Consider the following 24,348-nt stretch of genomic DNA (forward strand, 5'->3'; position numbering starts at 1 on the left):
CCTTGATCAGGGAAGTGCTTACAAGTCACAGATCACAGAATAGTCTGGTTGGCAGGTATCAAATCTAACCCCTTCAGTTTGTAGATGAGAAAACTGAAGTCCAGAAAGGGGAAGTAACTTGCCCAGCATCACACAGCAAGCCAGTGGCAGAGCCAGGACTTGGACTCACCAGCCCCTCTGTTTGGAGCTCTCTCCCCTCTGCTGCAATCTGAGATGTCATCTGGGGAACTGAACTGGAGGCAGAAGGCCACCAGGAGGCTACAGCCCCGCCTAGACCAGAGATCACAAGGCCGACCAGTCAGAAATGTTTATTGAGCCCTTCACCCTGTGCCCCATCTTGGGCCAATCTGAAGAGTCCATGTATTACGTACCCACGCAGAAGGACAACAAAGAAAAGGAATCCAGTGGGCTTCAAGGAGGAGGAGACATGAGGCACATACAGTATTCTTGAGAAGGGGCATCAGAAGCCAACTTCGAGGAGGCTGTAGGAAGGCCTCCAGGAGAAGGAGTGGCCTATCACTCTGGTTCCCTGTGGTTCTTGACCAAGGTCTCCACCTCCTTCATGAACCGGAGACACAGCTCCTCTTCCCATGGCAAAGCAATGCACTGCACTGCCACGGGGAGTCCCACAGATCCTTGTAAGGCCTGCCAGAGAGAGGGTGGGGGGACTTAGAGCCTGCTTTCCAGTCGCAGGCCTGTGCCCAGCCCCCCTCACCACCATACGCCTTAGCCCCAACATCGCATCCCCAGGCTCTATTAAGGTAGAGATGTCCCGGGTCTCAGGGTTCCAGGCTTCCTCAGCTCTCAGGGAAACCTGGAAAAACTATTTTGACTTTACCTGTCTCTAGTTCTCCAAGGTTAAGATGTAAAACCTTCTCCCTGTGCAGAGAGCTGACTGTAATCATGAAATGTAAAAGTGATTATCCACCCAGTGTTCTCAGCAATGGAGGGAAGAATGTGCAAAGCCCTGATCCAGAGCCTGGTCATACTCCTGCAGTGAAAGAGGTACCTAGACCCCAAACACAGACTCAGGAACATGGGGACTGAACCTGAGTCCCTGCCATGAAATCCAAACATACTTATAGGAATTCAAACATGTTTTCATTGTTTTATGATGATAAGATATGAACCCTTATTTGTCTATGTCCCTGGAGCCAAGTCAGCTGGCTTCAAGTCCTGGCTACCTCCACGTCAACTGCCCATGAGGCGTGGTGGCATTGGTCAAGTCTCTTAACCTACGTGCGCCCCCATTTCCAACTTTGTAAAACCTCACAGGACGGTTATGGGATTTAATGATTTAATATATATACAGCACTTTAAACAGCTCCTGGAACGGAGTAAGAGCTCAAGACACATTAGATAGTATCATTATTGTTATTTTCTCAGAATTCAGGTCAGCAGTTCCACTGGGTAACTCTAGCACTGAAATCAATTTCCCAAAAAGTAAGTTACTTAATGTCTGACTCAGACACATACATACTTTTCGGAGTCAGTCTGTCTCTCCTTCTCTTTCTCTCTGCCACCCAAGCAAGACAAGGTTGTTACTTTAGATCATGCATTAAATATGCGCATGGAGGGACACCTGGTGGCTCAGCGGTTGAGTCTGCCTTTGGCCCAGGGTGTGATCCCGGGGTGCTGGAATTGAGTCTCACATCGGGCTCCTTGTGGGGAGCCTGCTTCTCCCTCTGCCTATGTCTCTGGCTCTCTCTCTGTGTGTCTCTCATGAATAAACAAAGAAAATCTTAAATAAATAAATAAATAAATAAATAAAATTAAAAAATATAGGCGCATGGAAATATTTCCTTTTGTGAAGCCACCTCCAAATTAGTAATAGTAGCATTTATCGAACACTTCTTAGATACAAAACTGATGCTAATTGCTTTCCAGTGTTTTGATGGAGACTTTAGGACAAACTGCAAAATAGATATTTTAATTCCCATTTTCCTGGTGAAGAAATTGAGTCTCGGAGAGGAGCCGTGTCCAGACCAGTTACCTAGTAAGCTCCTAAACCGGGGCATTTGCTCTACTCTTCCTGCCTCTGGGGTCAACCTTCCCTACGGAAATGACAAGAAGACCGGTGGTTTTGTAGTCTCCCCGAACAAGGACAGAGGCTGACTTGGAGCTCAAAGCCTGAGTCTTCAGAGGTGGGGTGAGACCACAGCAGAGGTGACAACGGATGAACGCCAGGCATGACTGGTCTCACCCCACTCCCACTCGGAGACCCAGTCCTGGCTTGTGCCCCTGGGGGAGAGGCCCGCAGAGGGGAACTGACCTCCCGGAAATACGTGTCAGAACTGTCTCCGTAGTATCCCTTGTAGAAGGCCAGGTCCTCCTCGTCCTGCGGCGTCACACTGGTGACCCGCACCACGCCAATAGGGAAGTTCAGGACGTTGTACAGGTGCAAGTAGGAGAAGCTATCTGTAGGAAGATCCAGGCAAGCCCAGGGAATCTTCAGCGGACTGAAGACTCCAGTGAGGAAGTGTGTTGGGTGAGCACCCCTTTGGCACTGCAGCCCCCCAGCCTGCCACATGGCCCCTTTGGGTGCTGGGCGCCCCCCTGACCACGGCCTCCTGCTCTCCCCACAGGGCAGGAGAGAATGGACGCTATTGAATCCTTACTCAGGGCCAGGCCCTCAGGCCAGTGCTGGCCTCCTTCCACTGCTGATTCCTGGAGTCCTCTCCACCCTGTGGGGCGGAGGGGACTCTTCCCTGTGTACAAATGAGGAAACCGAGGTGGTTGACGGGGGAGGTGGTTTTTCACGGGCCACAGGGTTGTTGGTGGCTGAGGCGTGCAAGTCAAGCCTGAGTTAAAAGGCAGCTCCTGTGCAGCAGCCACCCATACGTAGGGAATGAGTGACAGAGGAGGGGCGGTGATGTCACAGAGGACTTGGGTGCAGGGCCAGGGACAGGATGTGCCTTTGGGCAGCCACGGTGAGGGGAGCCAGGGAAGAGGAGTCCAGGCTTGAGGTGGGTTTTCATTCTGCATTGATAACACCTCTGAGGCCTGTGCCTGTGCTGGGCAGGGCGGCCCCACTTCTCTCACTCCCCCCACTTCCCCCACCCCTTCCACTTCCCCCACTCCCCAACCCCCACGTTGCCCCATAAACTGCATTTCAGGGTGGCTAGACTAAAGTGGGGCAGCAGGAAGTATGTTAGGAGCCAATGCATATGCTAAGTGAAAGAAGCCAGACACAAAAGCCTTCTTCCTTCTGATTCCATTTCTAGAAAACCCTAGGAAACGCCAAACTATAGTGACAGAAAGTAGATCAGTGGTTGCGGGATGCAGGGGCAGGGTGAACTGCCAAGGGCTATCAGGGAAACTTGGTGGATGATGATGAAAATAGTCTATTTTTATTATGACAGTGGTTATATAGCTATATGCATCTGTTAAAATTTATCAAATTACATTCTGAAAATTGGTGAGTCTCGCAGCATGTAAATTATATTTCACTAAAGTTCATTTCTATCTTTTTTTTTTTTCTTTTTTAAGCAAGCTCTACACCCAACATGGGGCTTGAACTCATGACCCTGAGATCCGGAGTTGCATACTCTACTGACTGAGCCCTTCAACAAAATTCATTTTAAAAGTGAATGGAAATTGGGAGTGTCTGCTAATGGGTACAGGTTTCTTTCAAAGATAATGGAAATGTTTTGGAATTAGATAGTGGTAGTTGTTGCACGGCATTCTAAATATACTCAAAGCCACTGAATTGTACATTTCAAAATGATGAAATTTTATCTCAATTTAAGAATTTTTTTTAAATAGTGAATGGTGGGCAGCCCCGGTGGCTCAGCGGTTTAGTGCCGCATTCAGCCCAGGGCGTGATCCTGGAGACCGGGGATGGAGTCCCATGTTGGGCTCCCTGCATGGGGCCTGCTTCTCCCTCTGCCTGTGTCTCTGCCTCTCTCTCTCTCTGTCTCTGTGTCTCTCATGAATAAATAAATAAAATCTTTTAAAAAAATAAAATAAATGGTGAATGGTGACAGAAGTCAAGGCCACGGAGGCTGTGTGAAGTCCCGGACTCCGGGTTTCAACCCCACCAGGACCAGTGTTGTCTCACCTAATGCCTTGCCAGAATAGCCTACATCGAAGGCAGGGTCCACAGCTGGTGTCAGCAGCACATCCAGGTCTAAGGACCTCCACCTGGCTATGAACTCTTGCCGATATTCCTGCAGGAACAGTGGGGGATGGGAGGGGCAAGACCAGCAGAAGTCACTGTTTGCAGGACAAGGTCAGGTGTGACCAAGCCTCCCAGTACATTAGACATGGGGAAGAATTCCCAGACTGCGAGATGCAGACTAAGATATCTGGGGAGGGTCAGGGCCTTCCCAGGGGCCCAGGTGAAGGGATGGGAAGGGGAGACTCAGGCTGCATTATTTGGGAACAACATATCATCCTGGTGCCAAAGAGAGGGACTAAATTAACCTCCCAGGTCGCCAAGCCTTCCCATCCAGGTGTAACTGGACCTCCCCTGCAGGCCAGGACAGAGCTCTGCCCCCGTCTGGCCACTCCTGTCACCACCCAGATCTCTTGCTGCCCCTGCTCCAGCAGTCCCTTGAGGTCTCTTCAGGCACACATCACCTCCACTGCATTGTGCCGCTCCCACAGCTTCTTGGGAGTCCTGGGGGAATAAGTAAGACTTCGAAGCCCAAAGGTTAGCGTGAGAGGACCGACCCCCTTTTATACAAACGGGGACGTTACAATCAAGAGCTAGAGCCTAGTCTCAATGCAGGCTGCAAATCAGCTGATGGGCTGGGAATGACCCTGTGTCATGTTCTCTGACCAAAACACCTTGCTTGTCCAGTGCTCCCAAGAGTACACACCCTCTGGTCAATGCCCCACCCCACCCCCACCAACTACAGGGACTCACAGGCTACCCCCAAAACCACAGATTCTTCCCCTAACCTGTGAGGCCCCCATCAGCCCTCAGGCTACTACAGTCCCAATTCCAAACTAACCCCAGCCCCAACCACAACCCAAACCCAAACCCAACCTCAACTCAGGCCCAACCTTTACCCCAGCCTAAGCTAATTCTAGCCTGAACTCAGAGCTTAACTCCAAATCAAACCCCAGCCCCAAAGTAGCCCCAATCCCAACCCTACTCAAAAGCCTAAATTCAACCAGTGTCAGACATGACCCTAAAAACCTAATTAGATCCCAAAGTCTAAATAGTCCTCGCCCCCGGTGGATGCCAACTCTAGCCACATGGCCCTTCCCCAATTCCCTCCACCCCGTGGAAAATGCTTGTGAGCTTCACCTGAAGAGATTAGCACTCACCTCACCCCACGCATCTCTTCTAAATTCTGGCTAGCTCGGGGTTCCTAGAGAAGGGGAGAGAAGGAGCGACCCATTCAGAAACCACAGGGCAACACCAACCTGCCCAGAATTGAGGTCCAGGAGAATCATCTCTGCTCAGCCCATTGACTTGGAAGCTTCTACTCTTCCACAAGCCTTGAGCCCCGTCTAGACCTCCTCTCTAAAACCCCTTCCTCTTTCTGAGGCACCCCTCTCTCTGAAAGTACCCCTCTCTTGTGGCCCCCATCACCCCTTTTGGTTCCTCTTCTCTGAGCCCCCACCACTCTCTGGGGCCCATTCTCCTCTCTGAGTACTTCTCCTCTCTGGGCTTCTCCCTTCCTGAATGCCCCCCCTACCACCACCACCACCTTGGGCCTATACTCACTATGTACTTCAGGATCCAGGCCAAGAAACACTTGAGTAGGTCTGGCAAGCGGAGCTGGTTGATCATTGTCTTCACGCAAGGGTCCACAATGTCTCCCTCACTGAGGAACCACAGATAGTTACAGCCTTTCGGCCATCAACTGGCTCTCACCCAACTGCCCCTCCAGAGGCAAGCCCTGGATGGAGATGAGACCCAAAGAGACACTTCTGTTCCCCTCACCCCCACCCCAGGAACACATGCATATAAAATATGGAGCCCAAGCAGCTGACTTGCTGTTTAAGGTGACACAATTAACCAGAGGTATCCCACCATCCCAGGCCCATAGTCCCTTCCCAGGGCCCGAGTCCCTGCCAGCCCCGCCCCCAACCCCATCCCCTATATCTGAGTCCTGACAAATGTACAGCTTCTCCAGAAGGGTGGCTCCTCCATCAGCAAACAGACCCCCTACGAACAGGTGTTTGACAGCATACTCTATGCGGGGGATGGAGAAGGGGATGACCTGGGAAACAGAGGCTGAGTCAGGGCCTGGAATGCCTGGGATCCTCTCTACCTCCCTCAGGATTTAAAGAGAGGATACCACGTCACTGCTCATCTCCATCCACCTTAGCCCTTCTGTTCCCATGCCACTCCCTCACCCCACACAGAGATGCCATGGCATTCAAGCAACCCTCATTTCCTGCCTGCTTCACTGTGATCCTGCCCCCATGCCATGTGCTTCACATACATGAGCTCATTTAATATTCACTGCCCCGCGTGGTAGAAAACTGAGGCTCAGGGGAGTTAAGAGACTGGCCCAAGATTACATAGGTACATGTGTCACCAATGAGAAATTCTCAAAGGGGAGGCAGGACTAGGACAAGCCATTGGATGTGGGATGCAAGGACTGGGGTGGGGAGGTGATTTTGAGGACAGAGATCTCCTTATGGCCCTTTGATGGAGGCAGAAACCCAAGCTATAGGAGTTATAGGAGTGAGTCCCTGAGTCCCGACCACTGAAGGGGGAAGCTGCAAAATCTGGATGCCTTCCTCACAGGGTGGGCCCACCCTGCCCCCACCTGCAGCCCATCAGTATTCTCCAGGAAACTTAGGGGGAAACACAGTGATGTTAGCAGCTCACACTCAGATCTAACTCCCTTTCTCTCTAAGAATAGCCCAGCCCAGCATCCTTACCAGTCTGGCTTCCCTCCCCATCCAGGGCTAAGCAAGCCTACCTGATGTCCTGCATCCTGGAGCAGCCTGGAAGTAAGCCTCATGGCCCTGGCCATGCTCGGAGATGGCTGGGTGAAGCCATCTGATTCACAGTAGCCAATTCGAAGGGGCTGGTTACTGGAGTATATCTGTGGGCAAGAAGGGCAGGGTGGGGCTCTCAGGGGAGACTGGGTCTCTTGAAGAGCCAGACCAGGGCCTTGGGTCATGGTTGTCTTCAACCTAGGGGATTCTACAGAAGCTTCCCAAGAGCCCCTTCAGTACCAAGGCCTCTCTATGTACTTTCCAGGCTCTAGGTCCTTTGGAGAAACCCCTGGAAGAGCAAATGGATGAGGACATAATTGGGTGGATGAAGTGGATAGGTAGATAGATTCATGAGTGGGGGGGTGGGCAGAGGGTTGAATGTATAGATGGGTGGGTGGGAGAATGGATGGTTGGAATTGAGTGGGTAGGCAGGTAAGTAAGGAGATGAATAGACACAAAGACCTTTAAGCTAAGAAACAGCCAGGAGAGGATGGAGATGGAGAGATCAGTAGAGGCAAATAATGGATGATAGAAAGTAACCACAGGTTGATATTAGGATGTGTGGAGAGATCAGATGAGTAAACATTGACTGAATGGTAGAGAGAGACTGTCCGTATGGAGAAGGTTCTAGAGCAGTTAGGGCTGGCTTCAAAGCCCAGTTCTGCCAGTTACTAGCTATGTGATCATAGGCAAGTCACCTCATTTTCCCGAGTTTCCTTGCCTGTAAATGAGAAGCATGATGCTGGGGATCCCTGGGTGGCTCAGCGGTTTAGCACCACCTTCAGCCCTGGGGTGTGATCCTGGAGACCCGGGATCGAGTCCCACATTAGGCTCCCTGCATGGAGCCTGCTTCTCCCTCTGCCTGTGTCTCTGCCTCTCTCTCCTTCTGTGTCTCTCATGAATAAATAAATAAAATATTTAAAAAGAGAGAGAGAGAAGCATGATGCTTTCTATCAAATGAGTATTAGGATGAAGTACAAAGAGCTTGCACATAGTAGGTGCCAATAAATGTTATGGAATAAACTAATGAATAAATGAAGCTGCCAAGCTGGAAGGGCCTGGAGCAATCTTCGTGTCCAACTTCTTTATTATACCAGTAGGGAAACTGAGGCCTAGAAAGATATGTAACTTGGCCAAGGTTACCTGGAGGACTAAAAGTCCAGCTGAACCAGATACCAGGCTCTCTAAACCATACCTGCTGAGTGTTATGTCTGTGTGTGTTGGGTATGTGACGATGGAGTCCCGCTCTGGGGGCAGTGTTAGCTATGGCTCCAAAGTAGCTGAGAGGCCAAAGCAACTGGTATTCAGCAGGGGTGGGAGGTGAATATGGCTGAGGACTTCTTGGTCACTGGACCTTGGGCTGAGAAAGGAGGTCTTCACAGAAGATGGCCAGATGGTAGACTTGTCAATGAGGAATGAAGGGAGGGAAGAGGTGGGAGCCCTCCAGGCCTGCTCCCCAGGCCAGCTTACCTCCTCCCTGAAGGGCATGAAAGGCACAGTGGGGTCCAGTCGGTGCATGTCTTCACTTAGCAGGGCTCGCAGACACAGCACCAGGCTCTCCACATCCCGGGCCATGGGGCCAGCCACCGAGGTCACTGAAGAGAGAAGAGACAGATTCCTCTCTTCCTTTCTGCTCTGGGGACCCCCACTGCCTGGCCTTGGGGGGTGGGGCCCAGGGCCATGATGAATGTCAAAGGAGCCCTGGGGCCAACCTGGGTCAGGGGTTGAGGACAAGGAAAGTTGCAGGCTAGTGCCTGACTGGAGAATCCCCACTGGGGCAGAACATAGGAGACAAGTAGGAGAGATTAAAGCTAAATAGTAGGAAGCACTTCTCACTGGCCTAGGGGGAGGCCAGGTGGGAGCCATGCTGTCCCTTATCACCAAGGGGGCTAATCTGTCTGAGACAGGGGCTGAGTGAAATGTCTTTGGGAGGAAGGCAGACAGGTTTTCTTTCACAGGCATAGACAGGAGCTTACCTGATTTCTGGCCCTTGATAGCAGAGGCAACTCCGGAGTAGCTGCAAAACCCCACCCACACAGTATCCAGCTCAGCACTTGCAGGGAGGGGCCTGAGTGCCAAGCACTTCCCGAGGGCCCAGCACCCAGGAAGAGGAGCTGCTTCAACCCTGCCATGACCCTACTGCCCACAGTATTAAGTCTGAACTCTCTGAATGCCTCCGAGGCTCTGGAGTATCCGCTTCTTCCATGGCTTCCCCTGCCAGCCCTTCCACATACACACATTACTCCAGGCAAAGTAAGCAGCTCACAGTTTACGGCTTCTAGACTCTACACCATCTCTATATACCCATCCTTCAAAGCCAAGCTCAGATTCTGTCTCTTTAAGGAAACCTTCTCTTCCCTTGCCCTGCCTCTGAAAGTTTAAAGTCTGGGCTTTTAATAAAACTCTGTTGAAGAAAAATGTCAGCTTTATCCTGTGATTCCCACAAGCTTTGACCATCTCTGAAAGCCCCACCACTTTCTGACTAAGCCATTTGCATGTCTAAGAGCACAAAAGGGGCTGGGACTGGGTCTGACGCTGTTCTGTGTCCCCAGCATAGGGGCCACCCCAGTGTAGTACTCAGGGTGGGGCTAAAAAATGAGTGGATGAATGAACAGAGGCAGATATGGGTGGATAGATAGTTGGCTAGGTGAGGGGACGACCGGGGAGGTAAATGGATGAGTGAGTGAATTAACAAATGGGAGGAAGGATGTGTATACATTTTTCAAGGGCTTCGATATTCATCCTTTTGTTTACCGATATATCCCAAGTACCTAGGACACTGTCAATCACAGAGTGAACACTCAATAAATGTTTGTTAGATAAACTAAATGGTGGATGAATAGTGACATTGATTGATGGATAGAGACTAGGATGATGACTGTATAGGTGGGTGAATGGACAAAGGATGGATAGATGGAAAAATAAATGGACCAATGGGTGACTAAAGGAACAGGGAGGGAGAGGAGTCGATGTAAAGATGAATGAATTAATGAACAAATGAATTCATGAGTGAGTGGAAGGTCTTTTCTATTGTCACCTATACCAGACATGGTGTGTTTATCTGGGGCTGAAACAGGAGTTCTTTGAAACCCCCCTACCTTTAGCCACTTCCCCTAGTACTGAGGTGAATGGATAAGAGTGGATGTGCCAAGCAGAACCTCTGCGCCCCCAGACCTCTGTTCCCTAGGCTGGGCTGAGCCTCCCCTTTCCCCCTACACCAGCACCAAGTACCTGAGACGGTATCCTGTTGTCCGGAGGCCACAGACACCACAAAAGCTGGCTGGTATGCGGATGCTGCCTCCGGTGTCAGTACCCATGCCCAGGATGGAACCCCCTTGTGCAAGCAGGACTCCCTCGCCCCCCGAGGAGCCTCCCGGTGACTTCTTTAAGCGCAGAGGGTTCAGAGTCTGTCCGTAGATGGGGTTGCTGCACTCAGCACTGATGGAAGCAGAAGAAAGGGGGGCTGGGAGGTGAAGGTTGAACTGGGGAAACATCCCTCCCTGTGTAGAGACCGATGCCCTCAGGAGTCCACCCGGGGCCTGCTTTGGCTCCCAAGCTCCTCCCCAGAGCTGAGCCCTCCTAGTCTCCCTTACAGCTGAGGGGAGGGCCCACGGGAAAGACCAAGAGTGGACACCAACCACAACTCCTAACTTAAAGACAGGAGGCCCCAGCCCTGCTGCCAGTGTTGGGAACAGGTTCCTCACAAAAGTAGGTAGTCTAAATGCTGAGGGAGAAGAGAGAGAATTGAGGGTGAGAAAAACTATGAGAGAGAGAAACTGGGATAATTAGGGAGCTGGAAACTCTTCAGAACCTCAGAGCCTAAGGGCCTGTAGAGACTGTGAAGTCCACCCACACATTATAAAATAAGGAAACCAGGGCGCCTGGGTGGCTCAGTCAGATAGGTGTCTCCCTTTGGCTCAGGTCATGATCCCGGAGTCCTGGGATCGAACCCCAAGTCGAATGGGGCTCCCTGCTCAGCAGGGAGTCTGCTTCTCCCTCTCTCTCTGCCCTTCCCTGCTCATGTGTGCGCTCTCTCTCTCTCTTTCATAAATCAATAAAATCTTTAAAAAAATAAAAAGATGAAGAAACCGAGGCTCAGAGGACAGAAAAGACTTGCCTGAGAACCTCCGTCCTCACAGTCAACTTGACTGGCCCCCACCTCACCCTCCGCCCTGAATTGAGACTTGAGTTGCCACCAGTCCTGGGCCCAGTCCCAAGCCCAGCCCCACCTCCCCACTTCAGAGACCTGAACAGTGTCTGGGGGATGTTGGTCTTAACAAAGGGAATAGCTCCCTGGGCCTTCAGCACTTTCACAATGACCCCGTCCTTGGCCGCTGGCTTCTCCAGGAACTGGGCCAGGCCACACGTAGAGTCATGGCCCTGCAAGGAAGTGACATTAACTCCAGCCCATCAGGGTCAGGATGCAACCGCCCAGCAGACAGACTCTCGTCCTCACTCTGCTCTCAATCACACACATTGTCACGGCCACTGAGACACACCTGCTGTCCCCCTACGAGGATTCACGAGTGGCAGAAGAACGTGGTGGGCCAGAGCCAGACTGTCGGGCTCAGATCCCAGCTGGCCACGTTCTAGTTGTGCATCCTTGATTCAGTAACTCGCCCAAAGTCACACACTCCGATGCTCACAGGCTCAGTGATGTGTGAGGCGCACGAACATGCACATGTACGAACGTGCCCCTCCAGCTCACCTTGCAGTTGTAGGGGTCCTTCAGGGTGATGGGGACCCCATACAGAAGGCCTCTCTCAGTCTTCTTGAGTTTCTTCAATGCCTGCAGTTGTTCCTCACACTCGTCCAAGAAATCCGTCAGGCAGTTTACCTCCTGGTGCACCTTCAGCGCCTGAGCAACAGTGAGGGGGTCGGGATAAGGGGCTCAGGCTGAGGCCAGACACGGGGCCAAGGCAACTGGAGCACCAAGATGTCACAGCTGCCCCCCCACCTGTGAAGAGGACAACAGGTGACAGTCCCCACCCCAGTCCTGACCCCAAACTCTACCTCCTCTAAGTAGCTACAGAGGACACTCTCCAGACTGAGCTCTTCATCCCGCAGCTTCTGGACCAGCCTGTCCAGCGGCAGCTCCAGGATGGGCCTGGGGTCCAGGGACGGCTCCTGTGCAGAGGGGACAGCAGAGGCAATGACTGCTTCGCTTCAGGCTGCTCCCACCCACTCAGCATCACATCCCCACACTCCACTGGATACACGGCTGCACGCCCCTCGCCCTTCCACCTGCTCCGCGCAGGCTCCCGTGCGCATCCTTAGCATGAAGAACATTTCCTGGGCTGTCTCCAGGCTGGCATGAAAGCCCGAGGGGGCAGATGTCCTCTCGGCCTCCGCCTCCCCGGTGCCCAGCCTGAAGCCTGGTATGGAGGAGGGCCTGCCCCCCCACCCGTGTTCCCACCTAGAAGGGGCACAAGTGCTGTGGGAGTGGCTCTGTCTGCATGTTGTAGGATTCAAGGCTTATGGAAGTGAGGTTCATCTCTGTACGGTTTGCCTCTAGGGTCACCCCGACATCCCAGCTTTCCTTCCTACCCAGCCTTCCCACTCCTGGTGACCTGACCTGGGGAAGGGCAAGATCCAGCCTGGGTGGCAGGAGAGCAGGGACCCGGCCTTGGGCACACACACTGCTGGTCAGCTGGGTGACCCAGGGTGGATCCCTTCCCTCCCATGGCCATCGTCACTCCAAAGAAGAAAGGACTAGAAGCCAATCATGAGTTACCCAGCTGCTGCGAGCCCCATCCTTTGGGGTCTGAGGGAGGCCCGACAGCAGCCCCTCAGGACTCTTTGTCAGAGGCAAGTGTGACACGACAAGGACCTGGTACACAGCAGGCACTCGGGAAGATGAGGTTGTCTTCCTTCATCCAGCTGAGACAACCCACCTCCCCACCCCCCCACCCCCACCCCCAACCCCGGGGCCTGTAAACTAAAGCGGGGGCTGGGTGGGAAGACAACACGGTGGGCCTTTCCTGGAGGGGAAGGCGCCCGACAAGGGAACTTCCCTAGGGGGTTACGGGCCCCCAAGGCTTCTCTTGAATTCTTCTTAGTCCTCATCTTACTGTCCTCAGTAGCATGTGACTCTTAGACTCTTTCCTTCTGGAAACTCTATGCCCTCAACTCTCCTGGCTTCCTCCTGTCCCGGACAGCTCCTTCTCAATCTCCTCTGCCCCTCTTTGTTCCTCTAAATAAATGTCGGTGCTCCTCAGGCCTTGGCCTCCTCTCTGCCTACCCGCCTACCCTCCCTGAGTGACCTTAGCAGCCTGACGTGTCTCAGATTTCCCTGTGTCTGCAGCCCAGGCCTATTTCCTGCTAAACCTCAGACCCACTTACTGACCCACAAATCCACAGACACCCCGGGACTGATGGCTTTTCTCTCAAACTTGTTCTTCATGAAATTCTCAGTTGATGGTACTCATGTCACCACAGCAAAAATCCTCAGAGTCATCCCGGATCACTTCCTCACATCCCAGCTCTGATGAGAGTCATGATAGCTCATCTCAATCACATGGAAGATGTGTTAACAGCACTCAATAAGTTTCAGGCCACATTCCAAGCATCTTACGTATAATAGCTCTTTTCACTTACGACAACAACAATCTGAGGAGGTAGAGTGCGTTTTTTTCTCATGTTACAGTAGAAAGAGACACTGAGGCACAGAGAGCTATTTGTCCAAAGACCCAGCTCGTTAAGCAGCAGGGCCTGGGTGCACACCTGGTGCCGGGCCCCGTGACCATTCTCTTACCCACACGTATCGCTGATAGGTATTTCTGCCTCCTTCACATCTCCCACCTCTGACTCTCCAGGCTCCTTGCCTAGAATCTTCTCTGTCTCTCAGTATTCTCGGCAGCCTCCTCATTGGCCTCCCTGCCTCTAGTCTCTACCCCTTCAGCTCAGCCTCTTCATTACAGCCCAGGGGATCCTTTTCAGATAAAACCCATAGGTCCCAACTGCCCTCCAAATAAAGTTGCAAAACCACTCTCCTCGGTGTGTTTTACAGACCTTTCACTGTAAGCGTGTAATGTGTGTTCATGTACGGACACACCAAGATTCACGTTTACTGAGTACTTACTGTGTGGCTGGGGACCGTGTTAAGCGCTTGGCCTGCACCATTTCATGAAATCCTCATGCAAACCCTTGGATAGGTGCTTTTATATTAATATTTTCGCTTCACCAATAAAGGCAACTAGGACACACAGAGGTTAACTCTCTGGCCCAAAGTCATAAAAGCAGAGAGACTTAAACCAAAGTTGTCTACACCCTCACCACTACCCTCAAATGGCTCTTGGGGAGGGAAGCTTTTCTGATGAAGCACGTCCTGAGTGCCAGGCACTCTACTAGGCCTTTTCCCTGCCTGGGTCCTGGTAGGCCCGTGTCACCACCCTTGTCTTTCTCTGCCCCTGTCCCATATTCTGCTGTTTAGCCACACTGCCCAGTCCCTGGACTTGCTGGGCCATTTTGCCATTTTGGTGTCTGAGCTTGGAACTCCCTTCCCTGTATGCCACAGGGACTTTCAGAAGAGCCCAGACTTGGATCCTTCTAGAATAGTGCAGGCATTTGGCTAGAATGCACCTCAGTGGCTGCACTGAGGCTAAAATGAAATCCTTCTGAGTCACTTAGCAAAAAGCCACTCACACGAGTACTCCACTGCCCCCAGCTGCCCTAGGCCCTGCCATGGGACTCCACCCTCTCTTCACAGTCCAGCAGGTAAAAGGTTAATGCCCAGCCCAGCAGGGACCCTCTAGGCACAGCCTCTGATTCCCTCAAGGACTGAGAAGAGCCAGCCTATGCTCAGCCCTTGCCCTCACCCCTCCAGAGCCCTAAGGAGTCCTAGTAGGACCCTTCCAGGGACCATCCCCACACACAGTGACCATAGGCTCCAACCAAGACTGCCTATCAACCCTGATTCCTACCCATCTACCTGGAGAGATGACACTGCTGGTGGCACGCCTGCTGGAAGGTGCCCAGCGTCCATCTGGGCCTCTGAAGGACCTCCCCTGCAGTTGTCCTCACATGGCCACTGCTATAAAGGGGAGCCTCTCCGGGAGCTGGGGAGCAGTGCGGAGAGCAGACAGAGGGAGCTAATGGGGGCCACTGGAGGCTGCTGCTGGGACTGCTCCTCTGCCAGCACAGCGGGCACTGCAGAGACTGGGGCAGGCGGGGCTTTCAAGGGCCCAGCAATACATTCACCAACGCAGTTACTCGAGTGTCCCTTCCACCTAAAGGAATAAATTCATTGAAACTCACTAAACACTGGCCCAGCAAGGACATTAGTTTTACTGTTACTAAAGTGAGAGCCCTCACTTAGCTCCTGCTCGCTGCGAGCCAGACCCCACCGTGAACACTGACCAGCTGACCTGAGCACAACAACTGTAGTCATCACCCCGTTGGAGACATGAGGCTGTTATAGCACAAAGGACTTATTTACAAGATACGCATGTTGTGCCATATTGTCGGTTGGACAAGTGACCCTTGGTATGGGCTCAGGTTGTGATCTCAGGGTGGTGAGAGCCGGTGTCGGGCTCTGAGCTCGGCACAGAGTCCACTTGAACTCTCCCGCCCCCTCTCCTGCTGCCTTGCCACCCTGCGCTCTCTCTCTCTAATAAATAAATAAATCTTATAAATAAATAAATAAATAAATAAATAAATAAATAAATAAATAAATTTTAAAAATGCATCAGAGTCAGGATTCAAACACAGACAGTGGAGCCGTCTTTGAACGACCACACTCCTGACTGTCCTGTTACACAACTTCTCACGAGGCCCATAAGATTGGGATCACTGGGGATCCCTGGGTGGCTCAGCGGTTGAGAACCTGCCTTTGGTCCAGGGCATGATCCTGGAGTCCTGGGATCAAGTCCCATGTTGGGCTCCTTGCATGGAGTCTGCTTCTCCCTCTATGTCTCTGACTTTCTCTCTCTGTGTCTCATGAATAAATAAATAAAATCTTAAAAAATATATACAAAAATCATTAAAAACTAATTGGGATCACTGTAATTTTTTAAAGGTTTATTTATGGGATGCCTGGGTGGCTCAGTGGCTCAGCATCTGCCTTCAGCTCAGGGCATGGTCCTGGAGTCCTGGGATCGAGTCCCGCATCAGGCTCCTTGCATGGAGCCTGCTTCTCCCTCTGCCTGTGTCTCTGCCTCTCTCTCTGGGTCTCTTGTGAATAAATAAATAAAATCTTTTTTTTTTTATATTATTTTCTATGTGCTCTACAGAAACAGTGATCTCAGGCTTTCTTCTCTCCGGCACTGCCTTCCCTCCTCCTTCCTCCTTTTGGAAAACTACACATCCTGTAAGGCTCAGCTCCAGGACCACCTCTCTGCGAAGCCTTCCCCACCCAGCCCTCTCCAGGTGGACCAAAGCCCTTCCTGCTGAGCCCTAGAGCTCCGCGGGCATCTGGCCCTCACCACACTCAGCTGAGCTGCCTCCCATCACAGTCTGCGTAGATCTGTTCCCACCAGCAGGCCACATTAGGACCAGGAGCACGTTTAAGGCAAGTCGAAGTCAGATGTCAGATTCATCTTGCTTATGAATCTGTCCCCAGGGTCCAGCAAAAGGCAAGACCCAGAGAAGCCCTCTGTAAAATTTTGTTAAGCTGAACTGAATTGGATTTGTTTGAACCCTGCCAGGGTTTGGCCTGTGTCTCAGCCCCCTACCTCCCTGGGACATAGAGCTGGACACCTGAAGCCTTGAGGTGGGAAGGTACCCAGGACAGACCTGTGTGGCTTTGCTGGGGAGAGAATAAGGTACAGAGAGCCAGGAGGCCTGTAGCCTTGGGGGAAAGCTGGAGACCCCAGGGGTGACCTCACCCTAAACCCTTTCCACTGGCCAACCGACACACACACTCCCACCGGCTCCACATCCCAGATGCCCCCACGTATACCAAACAGATGCCCAGACCAACACAGAAGCAGATGTCCTCATGCATCAGACACCCGGCCACACACATACATGCTCACCCATTCAGACCCAAACCAGCCACACGCATCTAGATGTACACACTTGAATCAGTAATATAACACATACACAGCCAGCCAGGCACACACACCACAAGCCCATGAAACAAGCACACACAGCCAGGCATCCCACTCAACCAGCACACAAGAACAAGCTAGCAGGAGGCACACATAGGCAGGTTCTGGTGTGTGCAGTAAAGGCACCCAAACCCACCCCCATGCGCGCGTGCACACACACACACACACACACACACACACAGGAATCCTCTCCATCACGCTGATTCACCACAGCAACCCCATTAGCCCAGATATCTTGCTCACCAACCGGGGAGGGGCAGCTGCTCTCTGGGGGCAGATTGATTTATCCAACTAATTAGCCCCAATTAATATTAATACACATTCTCAGGAACTGTAGCAGCTCAGGCAGAGAAGCTGTCCCTCGGGGCCATCAATCACCATCCAGGGGACGGCAGAGGACACTCGGGAACTCCAGAATGTGAGGCTAGCACCCCGGGCCCTGGCCCCAGCCCCTACTCCCAGGGCTCCCAGGGAGCCCGTCACCATCAACCACAGTTGGGAACCCCGAGGTACCATAAGCCCACCCCTCACAGGGCAGTTGGGGAGCCCAGAAAGGGGCTGTCACGTTTTGCAGGCCCCCCAGCGGACCCCAAGAACGATGGAGGGTGGGCTGCCTCCCCTTCCCACCCTGCTCTCTGCCACCCTGGGCAGGTTCTGCTGGGACACCCACAGCTCAGTCCTTTCACCTTCAAGTCCCAGCCCAGCCTCGATGACTGCCCCAGGGCCTTGAAATGTCCTCACCTAAGCTGTCAAAATCCCTTTAAGATGCATAGCTTCCTGGGAGGACCCTATGCCCAGTGACCACTCTGTGCTTTGCATCTATCAGGTGCTCTCAAACATTTGCAGACCCCGGGGGTGGGGACATGGGCGGGAGAAGATGTAGCCAGGGTTCCTGTGTCAGTGGGGTTTGGGGGTATGCAGGAGCTGAAAGAGACTGGAAAGAAGATCTTCTGCCTCCAATTGCTGCAGTTTATCTTCTTTCCTTTTTTTTTTTTTTCTAAGATTTTATTTATTTATTTGAGGGAGAGAGAGAGCGAGCAAGCACGAGCAGGGGGGAGGGAGAAGCAGACTGCCCACTGAGCAGGGAGGCCGACGACGTAGGCCTTGAACCCAGGACTCCAGGATCACGACCTGAGCCGAAGGCATACACCACACCGGCTGAGCCACCAGAAGCCCCAGTTTATCTCATTTCAACAAATAGCTTAAGTGAACACCCACCACGTTACTGAGTCATGTGGGGGCTCTGGGAAAACAAAGGAAAAACGGCCCCCCCGCTCATAGGCCCAGAGTGCATGGATGGAGGGGGAACGGAGAGCAACACAAAAGCCAGCGTGAGGGGTGCAGGAGTGCCCCCGCCAGGTTCCTCGTCTTCTGAAGGCGATGGGGCAACGGCCCTGAGGTGGGACCTACCTGTTGGGATGGAGGGCTGGGGCCCTAGGGTAGATGTCCACTCACCTGCTCCCGGAGACGCCGTGCCAGGGCTTCCATCCGCTGCAGTGCCTCCACCCGGCGCTTCTGTGCCCTGGGGATCTTGCTCCGCGCTGGAGCACGCTGCCAGGAACGCAGGGCAGCCCCCAGCAGGGCCAGCAGGAGCAGGACCAGCAGCCAAGCCACCCCAGGCATCATGGAACCTGTTTGGACACAGCAACTGCTCCCTCAGGAGCACCACCTGCTTGCTTGCCAGCTATATGCTGGAGCACCCTCCCACGGCAGGATCACGGGGAGACAGAAACCACATATGACTCTCCCTGGGGCAGGATCCAAACTTCCCCAACCCAGTCCTTCTACCTACCTGGGCCTCCCGGGACCAAGCCCTCGTGCCCCAGGAGATGCAGAGGAAAAGGCTTTGGCAGAGACAAGCGTGAGAGGCGTCCAAGCCTGCAGGTGGGCAGGTGACCAGGCTCTGACCAGACCTCCTCACATCCTTCTCCCCCACCCCACCCTTCATACACCCCACCAGAACCCTAGTCTGACCTATGGTAGCTCCTAATGGAGCTGCCCCTGGGGTTTCCTGTTTCTTCCAGAATAATTGCCAGCCCCCTTAACATGGTTCACAGGCTACATAGACGTAGACTGAACCAGTTCACTCTGGAGGGCGTCTGAGGCCCAAGCAGAGAAGAAAGGAGGGACTCTGGGGGCCGGGCAGGGCTCTGAAGGCCTCAGCCCAGGGGAGACGATACAAGAGAGTGAGGACAGAGCAGTCAGGCATAGCCCCCTCTCCTGCCTCTGCTACCCTAGCTGCGCTCTCATTCTTGACTGTAACACAAGGCCACATTCGTGATCCTGGGATTCCAGCCTCCCGGTAGACTGATTCCCCCTTCCAGACTCATTTCCCATCTTCTCATCATTCCAGGAGCCCCCTATAGGCAGGGGGAGCAGTGGAGGGGAGTATGGAAGCTGGGGAGGTGAGGAGGTGCAGGTGGCTTCCTGGTGGAAGAGCAAAAAGTGATGGGAAGATATGGGGAAGCAGAACTGGAAGGACTGGTTTGGGAGCACTTTGGCTCTTGTTGGAGCTTCTGACCCAGTTCTGTCTCAGAGGGGAGAGAGGAGCTACCCATCACAACTGAGGCTGACAGTCATGGGGACCGGGAGGATGATGGCTCCACCCTCAAGGCTGGGACGTTGGAAGCAGAAGGAGATACTTGTGGTTGGTGGGGTCTGAGCACCTGATGGTCACCTAAGGGCTAGATGTCCAGTTGTCCATGACCTGCTGCTCATGACCCAGAGGGTAACCCAAAGGCCATCTGCTCTCTAACACTCTGTGGCTTCACCAAAGGATCTCTGGAACTAGCCCCTCTCATTCCATCCCCATGTCTTTCTTCTCTTTTCTGACTATTTCCTTCCCCCATACTGAGACCTCCCTCACTGAACCCCAGTTCTCCCCTGATGGCTCAGCTCCCCTAGGCCATTTGACATTTGCACCCCTTACAGCACCCTAAACCTTACTACATCATTCTTTCTCAAGTTGCACTCCTCCCTTAGCACATCACCCCATTTTATTTCGTCATCGCACTAATCATTAGCTAAAATTATCTTATTTATTTACTTAGTCCTTGCCTTCCTCCCTAGAAAATAAGTTCCATGAAAGAAGGACCTTGTCAGCCCTTTTCAAAATGTCCAACACAGAACAGGTGCTTGGTAATACTTCTTAAATGAAATCACAGGCAGGTTGAGCCCTTCCTTCCCAGCAACATTTAACATGCTTAAGTCTCTCTCATTAAAATAAAAAAAAGAGGGGGTGCCTGGATGGCTCAGTTGGTTAAGCATCTGACTCTTGATTTCACCTCAGGTCATGATCTCGGGGTGATGATCTCAGGACCAGGAGATTGAGCCCTGTGTCAGGCTCTGCACTGGGCATGGAGCCTGCTTGGGATTCTCTCTCTCTCCCTCTGCTTCCCCCCCTTCCCCTACTCACTCAATTAAAAAAAAAAAAAAAAGCAAAAACAAAAAAAACAAGCCTTCGCCATGTACCTACTGAGTTCCAGGCACCGTGGTGGGTGCTGGATACACAAGAGCAAATCTCACACACCTTGAACCCAAATGGCCTCACCTGCCTAAGACACCCAGGGACACCACTCCCAAACTATGTGGTGGGAAACTTGAAGGGGGCAGCCCAGGCTGGCTGGTAGGCTCAGGACTTGGTTCTGCGGGTGTCTTTTAAGGGTGTGGCCAATCAGATGGCCCTGGCAGGTGGCCTGGAGTGACACCCAGGGTCTTTCCTTGGCCCTGATCCGATCAATATTGTATTGGTGACTCAGATGAAGTTAAAGAGGTCCAAAAGCTCAGACTTGTGGATGGACAAGGTGGAGCAGAAACAGTGGTCAACAGAGCCGGGATCCCAAAGGCTCTCAATAGGTTGGGGCCCTGGGATGACCCTAAAAGATGTTGCCTAACAGGGACAAATAGCAAGTTTTCCTGCTAAACATCAACGATCACAGCCCCAGGGAGAGGAAGGGAGGGTGGACAGGCACATGATAGAATGTCCCATAGAGATACACCAGCAGGGGTGCCCAGTGAGTGGAACTTCCTCTGTCTCCAGTGTTTGTGGTCACCTGGCCCAGAACCTGGCACCCTGGATGTTTAGCGCATGTTCTCAGGATGATTGTGCAAACAAGGAAAATATACTTAGTCTGGAGTTGGCAGGTGGCTTCAAATATCTGTGCAAGTCTTTGGCCTTGGGCAAATTGGCAACCATTTCTAAACTTGTTTCCCCACCTCTAAAATGGAAGTAATAACGGCCATTTTTTTCCAATGGGAAAATGGGTTACCAATTCCACAGCCTAACAGACATCAGATTCTCTAAGACACGGCCCCTGTTTTGGAGTATGAACAGGAGCACGAAAAAGCCCTTTCTTCCCAGCCTGCCAGCTGTAGAGGGAACACTGCCCTCGCCTTGGTAAGTGGGAGGTCTGTAGGGACAGACATGAGGAAGAGCACGTATAGGAAGCAAACGGTGTGGAGGCGGGAGGTGTGCACAATGTCCCAAGTGCCACCCGAGGGCCACACTGGGACATGAGGCCTCGGGAAGGAGAGCGGAGTGGAGTGGCCAGCAGCATGAGTAGGTGAGGCATGGCCTTGAGGTCATGGCCAGGAGTCTGACCCAACACAAGTGATGCTCAAGGTTTCAGGCGTGATCGGAACTGTGTTTGGGAGGCCACCCAACTCCTATCTGAAGGACAATTGGAAAAGACCAGTCTGGGGCAGGGGAGGCCAGGCAAGAAGCCTGGCAGTGGACCTGGGGAGAGGGTAGAAGGCAGAAAACAGACAGTAGCCATGGGGCCTTGAGGGCCTTGAGGCCACTGGACTGACTGGTGGTCAGACAGGAAAGAGGAGGTGGCTGGCTTGAGCCGTCACTCCTCCGTGCCTCAGGATCATGGGACCCCAGGAAGAGCTCTCTGCCGAGACTTTGACATAAACTGACCCAGGTTTGATTCTCATCCCTCTTCTAGCTGTAGACCTTTCTGAAAAAAGGGGACAAAGATGCCTACCACAGGGGTAATGGGAAGATTAAATGACCCAAGGACAATCCAGTGCCCAGAAGGTAGAGGGTTGGGGATCCCTGGGTGGTTCAGCGGTTTGACGCCTGCCTTTGGCCCAGGGCACAATCCTGGAGTCCCGGGATCGAGTCCCACATCAGCCTCCCGGCATGGAGTCTGCTTCTCCCTCTGCCTGTATCTGCCTCTCTCTGTGTGTGTCTATCGTGAATAAATAAAATCTTAAAAAAAAAAAAAACAAAAAACAGAAGGTAGAGGGTTCATAGCAGGGTATCGGGTACATGTCATTCCAGATGCCCTTTCTCCTTTTTCCTGATCAAGTCACCTTATCACTCCATGTATCTCCAGGGCCTTCACCAGCACACCTACCTGCCTCTCTTCCTCCTTTCATTCAACACACATCCTCCAGAATGTGAGCTCCAAGAGGACAGGAATCTAGTCTGTCTCAGTAATCACTCAGTCCCAGCACACAGGTCAGTGCCTGGTCCCTAGGGGATGCTCACTTAATATTCACTGACCTAAGTACCTGATATGTGCCACTCTACATGCCAAGAATATAGTGATGAGCAAGACAACATAGAGCTCTCGGGAAGTTTGTTTGAGTGGAGGGGAACAAAAAAAAAAAAAAAAGCCATATAATTCCAGATAGCGACAATGCTATAAAGTACAAAGGATGACATGGGAAGCTGTTTTATAAGTGGGTGATCAGGGATCCCTGGGTGGCTCAGCGGTTTGGCGCTTGCCTTCAGCCCAGGATATGATCCTGGAGTCCCGGGATCGAGTCCCACATCGGGCTCCCTGCATGGAGCCTGCTTCTCCCTCTGTTCTCCCTCTGCCTGCGTCTCTGACTCTCTCTCTCTCTCTCTCTCATGAATAAAAAAATAAAATCTTAAAAAAAAAATAAGTGGGTGATCAGGGAAGGTGACACAGGAGCTGAGCGTTCCAAGCAGAGGGGACCAGTATAACACAAAAGCCCTGAAGCAGGGACCACCAGCTGGAGATGATCAAGAAATGGAGGGATCCCCGGGTGGCGCAGCGGTTTGGCGCCTGCCTTTGGCCCAGGGCGCGATCCTGGAGACCCGGGATCGAATCCCACGTCGGGCTCCTGGTGCATGGAGCCTGCTTCTCCCTCTGCCTGTGTCTCTGCCTCTCTCTCTCTGTGTGTGACTATCATAAATAAATAAATAAAAATAAAAGAAATGGAAAGGTGCTCATGTGGCCGGAGCACAACGAATGAGAGGAAGACACGCCCAAGAGGAGGCTGGAGAGGTGAGCAAGGGCCATGTCCCACAGAGCCTCGCAAGACACAGGAGGAGGCTGGATTTTATTCTGAGTTGGATGGGAGGAAGCCTTTAGGTCTTGAGACAAGTGACTGGATCTGATTTACACTTTCAAAGCAACCCTCTGGCAACTGCATGGAAAATGGACTGGGGAACAGTGAGGCTGGAGGCAGGGAAGCCCAGTTAGGTTACTGCACAGTCCAGAGTGGGTGGCTTGGACCAGAGTGCTAGTGCGGCAGTGGAGGCGGAACTCGGGGGCCTCCCACTGGCCGCAGTGACCGGTTGCCTCACGCCACCCCCCACTCTTGGCAGCATTTGCCTCTTCGTCTAACCTTTCCCCAAGCCCTGATCACCAGGGAGCAGATGTGCCAGTGTTAATGTCCAAACACCCGCCCCCGCCCCCTAAATCCCGGAGCCTCTCAAGGATAGAAGCCAGGCTTAGGAGAGCTCTGACACCGCTGAGCACAGGGCTGGGCAAGGTCACGCCAGGGCTCAAAAGCAGCAAAGGGAAGAAGGCAGGCACCCCACAGCCAGCCACGTGGCTAACAGCACAAGGGTATCAGTAACCAAAGAGAGAAATAGGGCAAGAGAAGGAAAAAAGTAGAGGCAGGTGGTTTTATGGAATGAGACAAATGGACACAGTAGTTACAAGGATCCAGGGCATAACGAAGCAGCTACCCAGCCATCCCAATCTAGGCGTCCACGAGGGTTGCACCCTCTCTGGTTACAGTGACCACCTGGCCCACCTCACCCACCCCCCCACACACACACCTCTTGGCATTTGTCCCTTTGTCTAACCTTTCCTCAAGCCCTGATCACCCAGGCAGCAGATGTGCTAGATAATGTTCAACAGTCCCAAAAGCCCCAGGGCCTCTCAAGGATGGGAACCGGGCTTGGTAGAGCTCCAGCACCACTGAGCACAGGGCAGGGCAAGTCCACACTGGGGCTCAAAGGGTGAAGCAGTGAAGGGAAGAGAACAGGCACTGCCCCACAACCTTGTGACTAAGAGCACAAGGATATTGGGGCACCTGGGTGACTCAGTTGGTTAAGCATCTGACTCTTTGATTTCAGCTCAGGTCATGATGGTTTCAGGGTCCTGAGACCCAGCCGTTCCCT

The 24,348-nt window shown here is 52.6% G+C and overlaps 1 protein-coding gene across 3 annotated transcripts; it reads right to left on the reverse strand.

Moving 5' to 3' along the window:
• Positions 1 to 293: 293 nt before the first annotated feature.
• On the reverse strand, positions 294 to 23,110 carry FAAH (fatty acid amide hydrolase). 3 transcript variants are annotated; one of them, XM_077845108.1, is made up of 16 exons: positions 18,751 to 23,110; positions 18,414 to 18,589; positions 11,923 to 12,036; positions 11,618 to 11,767; positions 11,156 to 11,289; positions 10,141 to 10,347; positions 8,886 to 8,926; positions 8,380 to 8,504; positions 6,891 to 7,016; positions 6,082 to 6,179; positions 5,681 to 5,780; positions 5,278 to 5,321; positions 4,582 to 4,621; positions 4,061 to 4,169; positions 2,273 to 2,418; positions 294 to 645 (listed from the first exon to the last, which is right to left on the reverse strand). In XM_077845108.1, the coding sequence occupies exons 2-16, from the start codon at positions 18,582 to 18,584 to the stop codon at positions 517 to 519; spliced, it is 1,734 nt and encodes a 577-aa protein (XP_077701234.1). In that variant the 5' UTR covers positions 18,585 to 18,589; positions 18,751 to 23,110; the 3' UTR covers positions 294 to 516. The 3 variants fall into 3 exon arrangements, with proteins under 3 accessions (XP_077701234.1, XP_077701233.1, XP_077701235.1); XM_077845107.1 differs by having other exon boundaries at positions 18,414 to 18,606; XM_077845109.1 differs by lacking the exon at positions 2,273 to 2,418 and having other exon boundaries at positions 18,414 to 23,110.
• Between the last annotated feature and the right edge of the window lie 1,238 nt (positions 23,111 to 24,348).

Source organism: Canis aureus, chromosome 13 (assembly GCF_053574225.1).
Source record: "Canis aureus isolate CA01 chromosome 13, VMU_Caureus_v.1.0, whole genome shotgun sequence".
Classification (NCBI taxonomy): Eukaryota; Metazoa; Chordata; class Mammalia; order Carnivora; family Canidae; genus Canis; species Canis aureus.

Coding starts and splice junctions, on each gene's coding strand:
- FAAH (XM_077845108.1), bottom strand. CDS start 18,584: ATGATGCCTGGGGTGGCTTGGCTGCTGGTCCTGCTCCTGCTGGCCCTG. Junction 10,348..11,155: donor ATCCCCCAGACACTGTTCAG/GTCTCTGAAGTG, acceptor TGCTTCCATCAG/TGCTGAGTGCAGCAACCCCA. Junction 4,622..5,277: donor GAAGAGATGCGTGGGGTGAG/GTGAGTGCTAAT, acceptor TTATTCCCCCAG/GACTCCCAAGAAGCTGTGGG.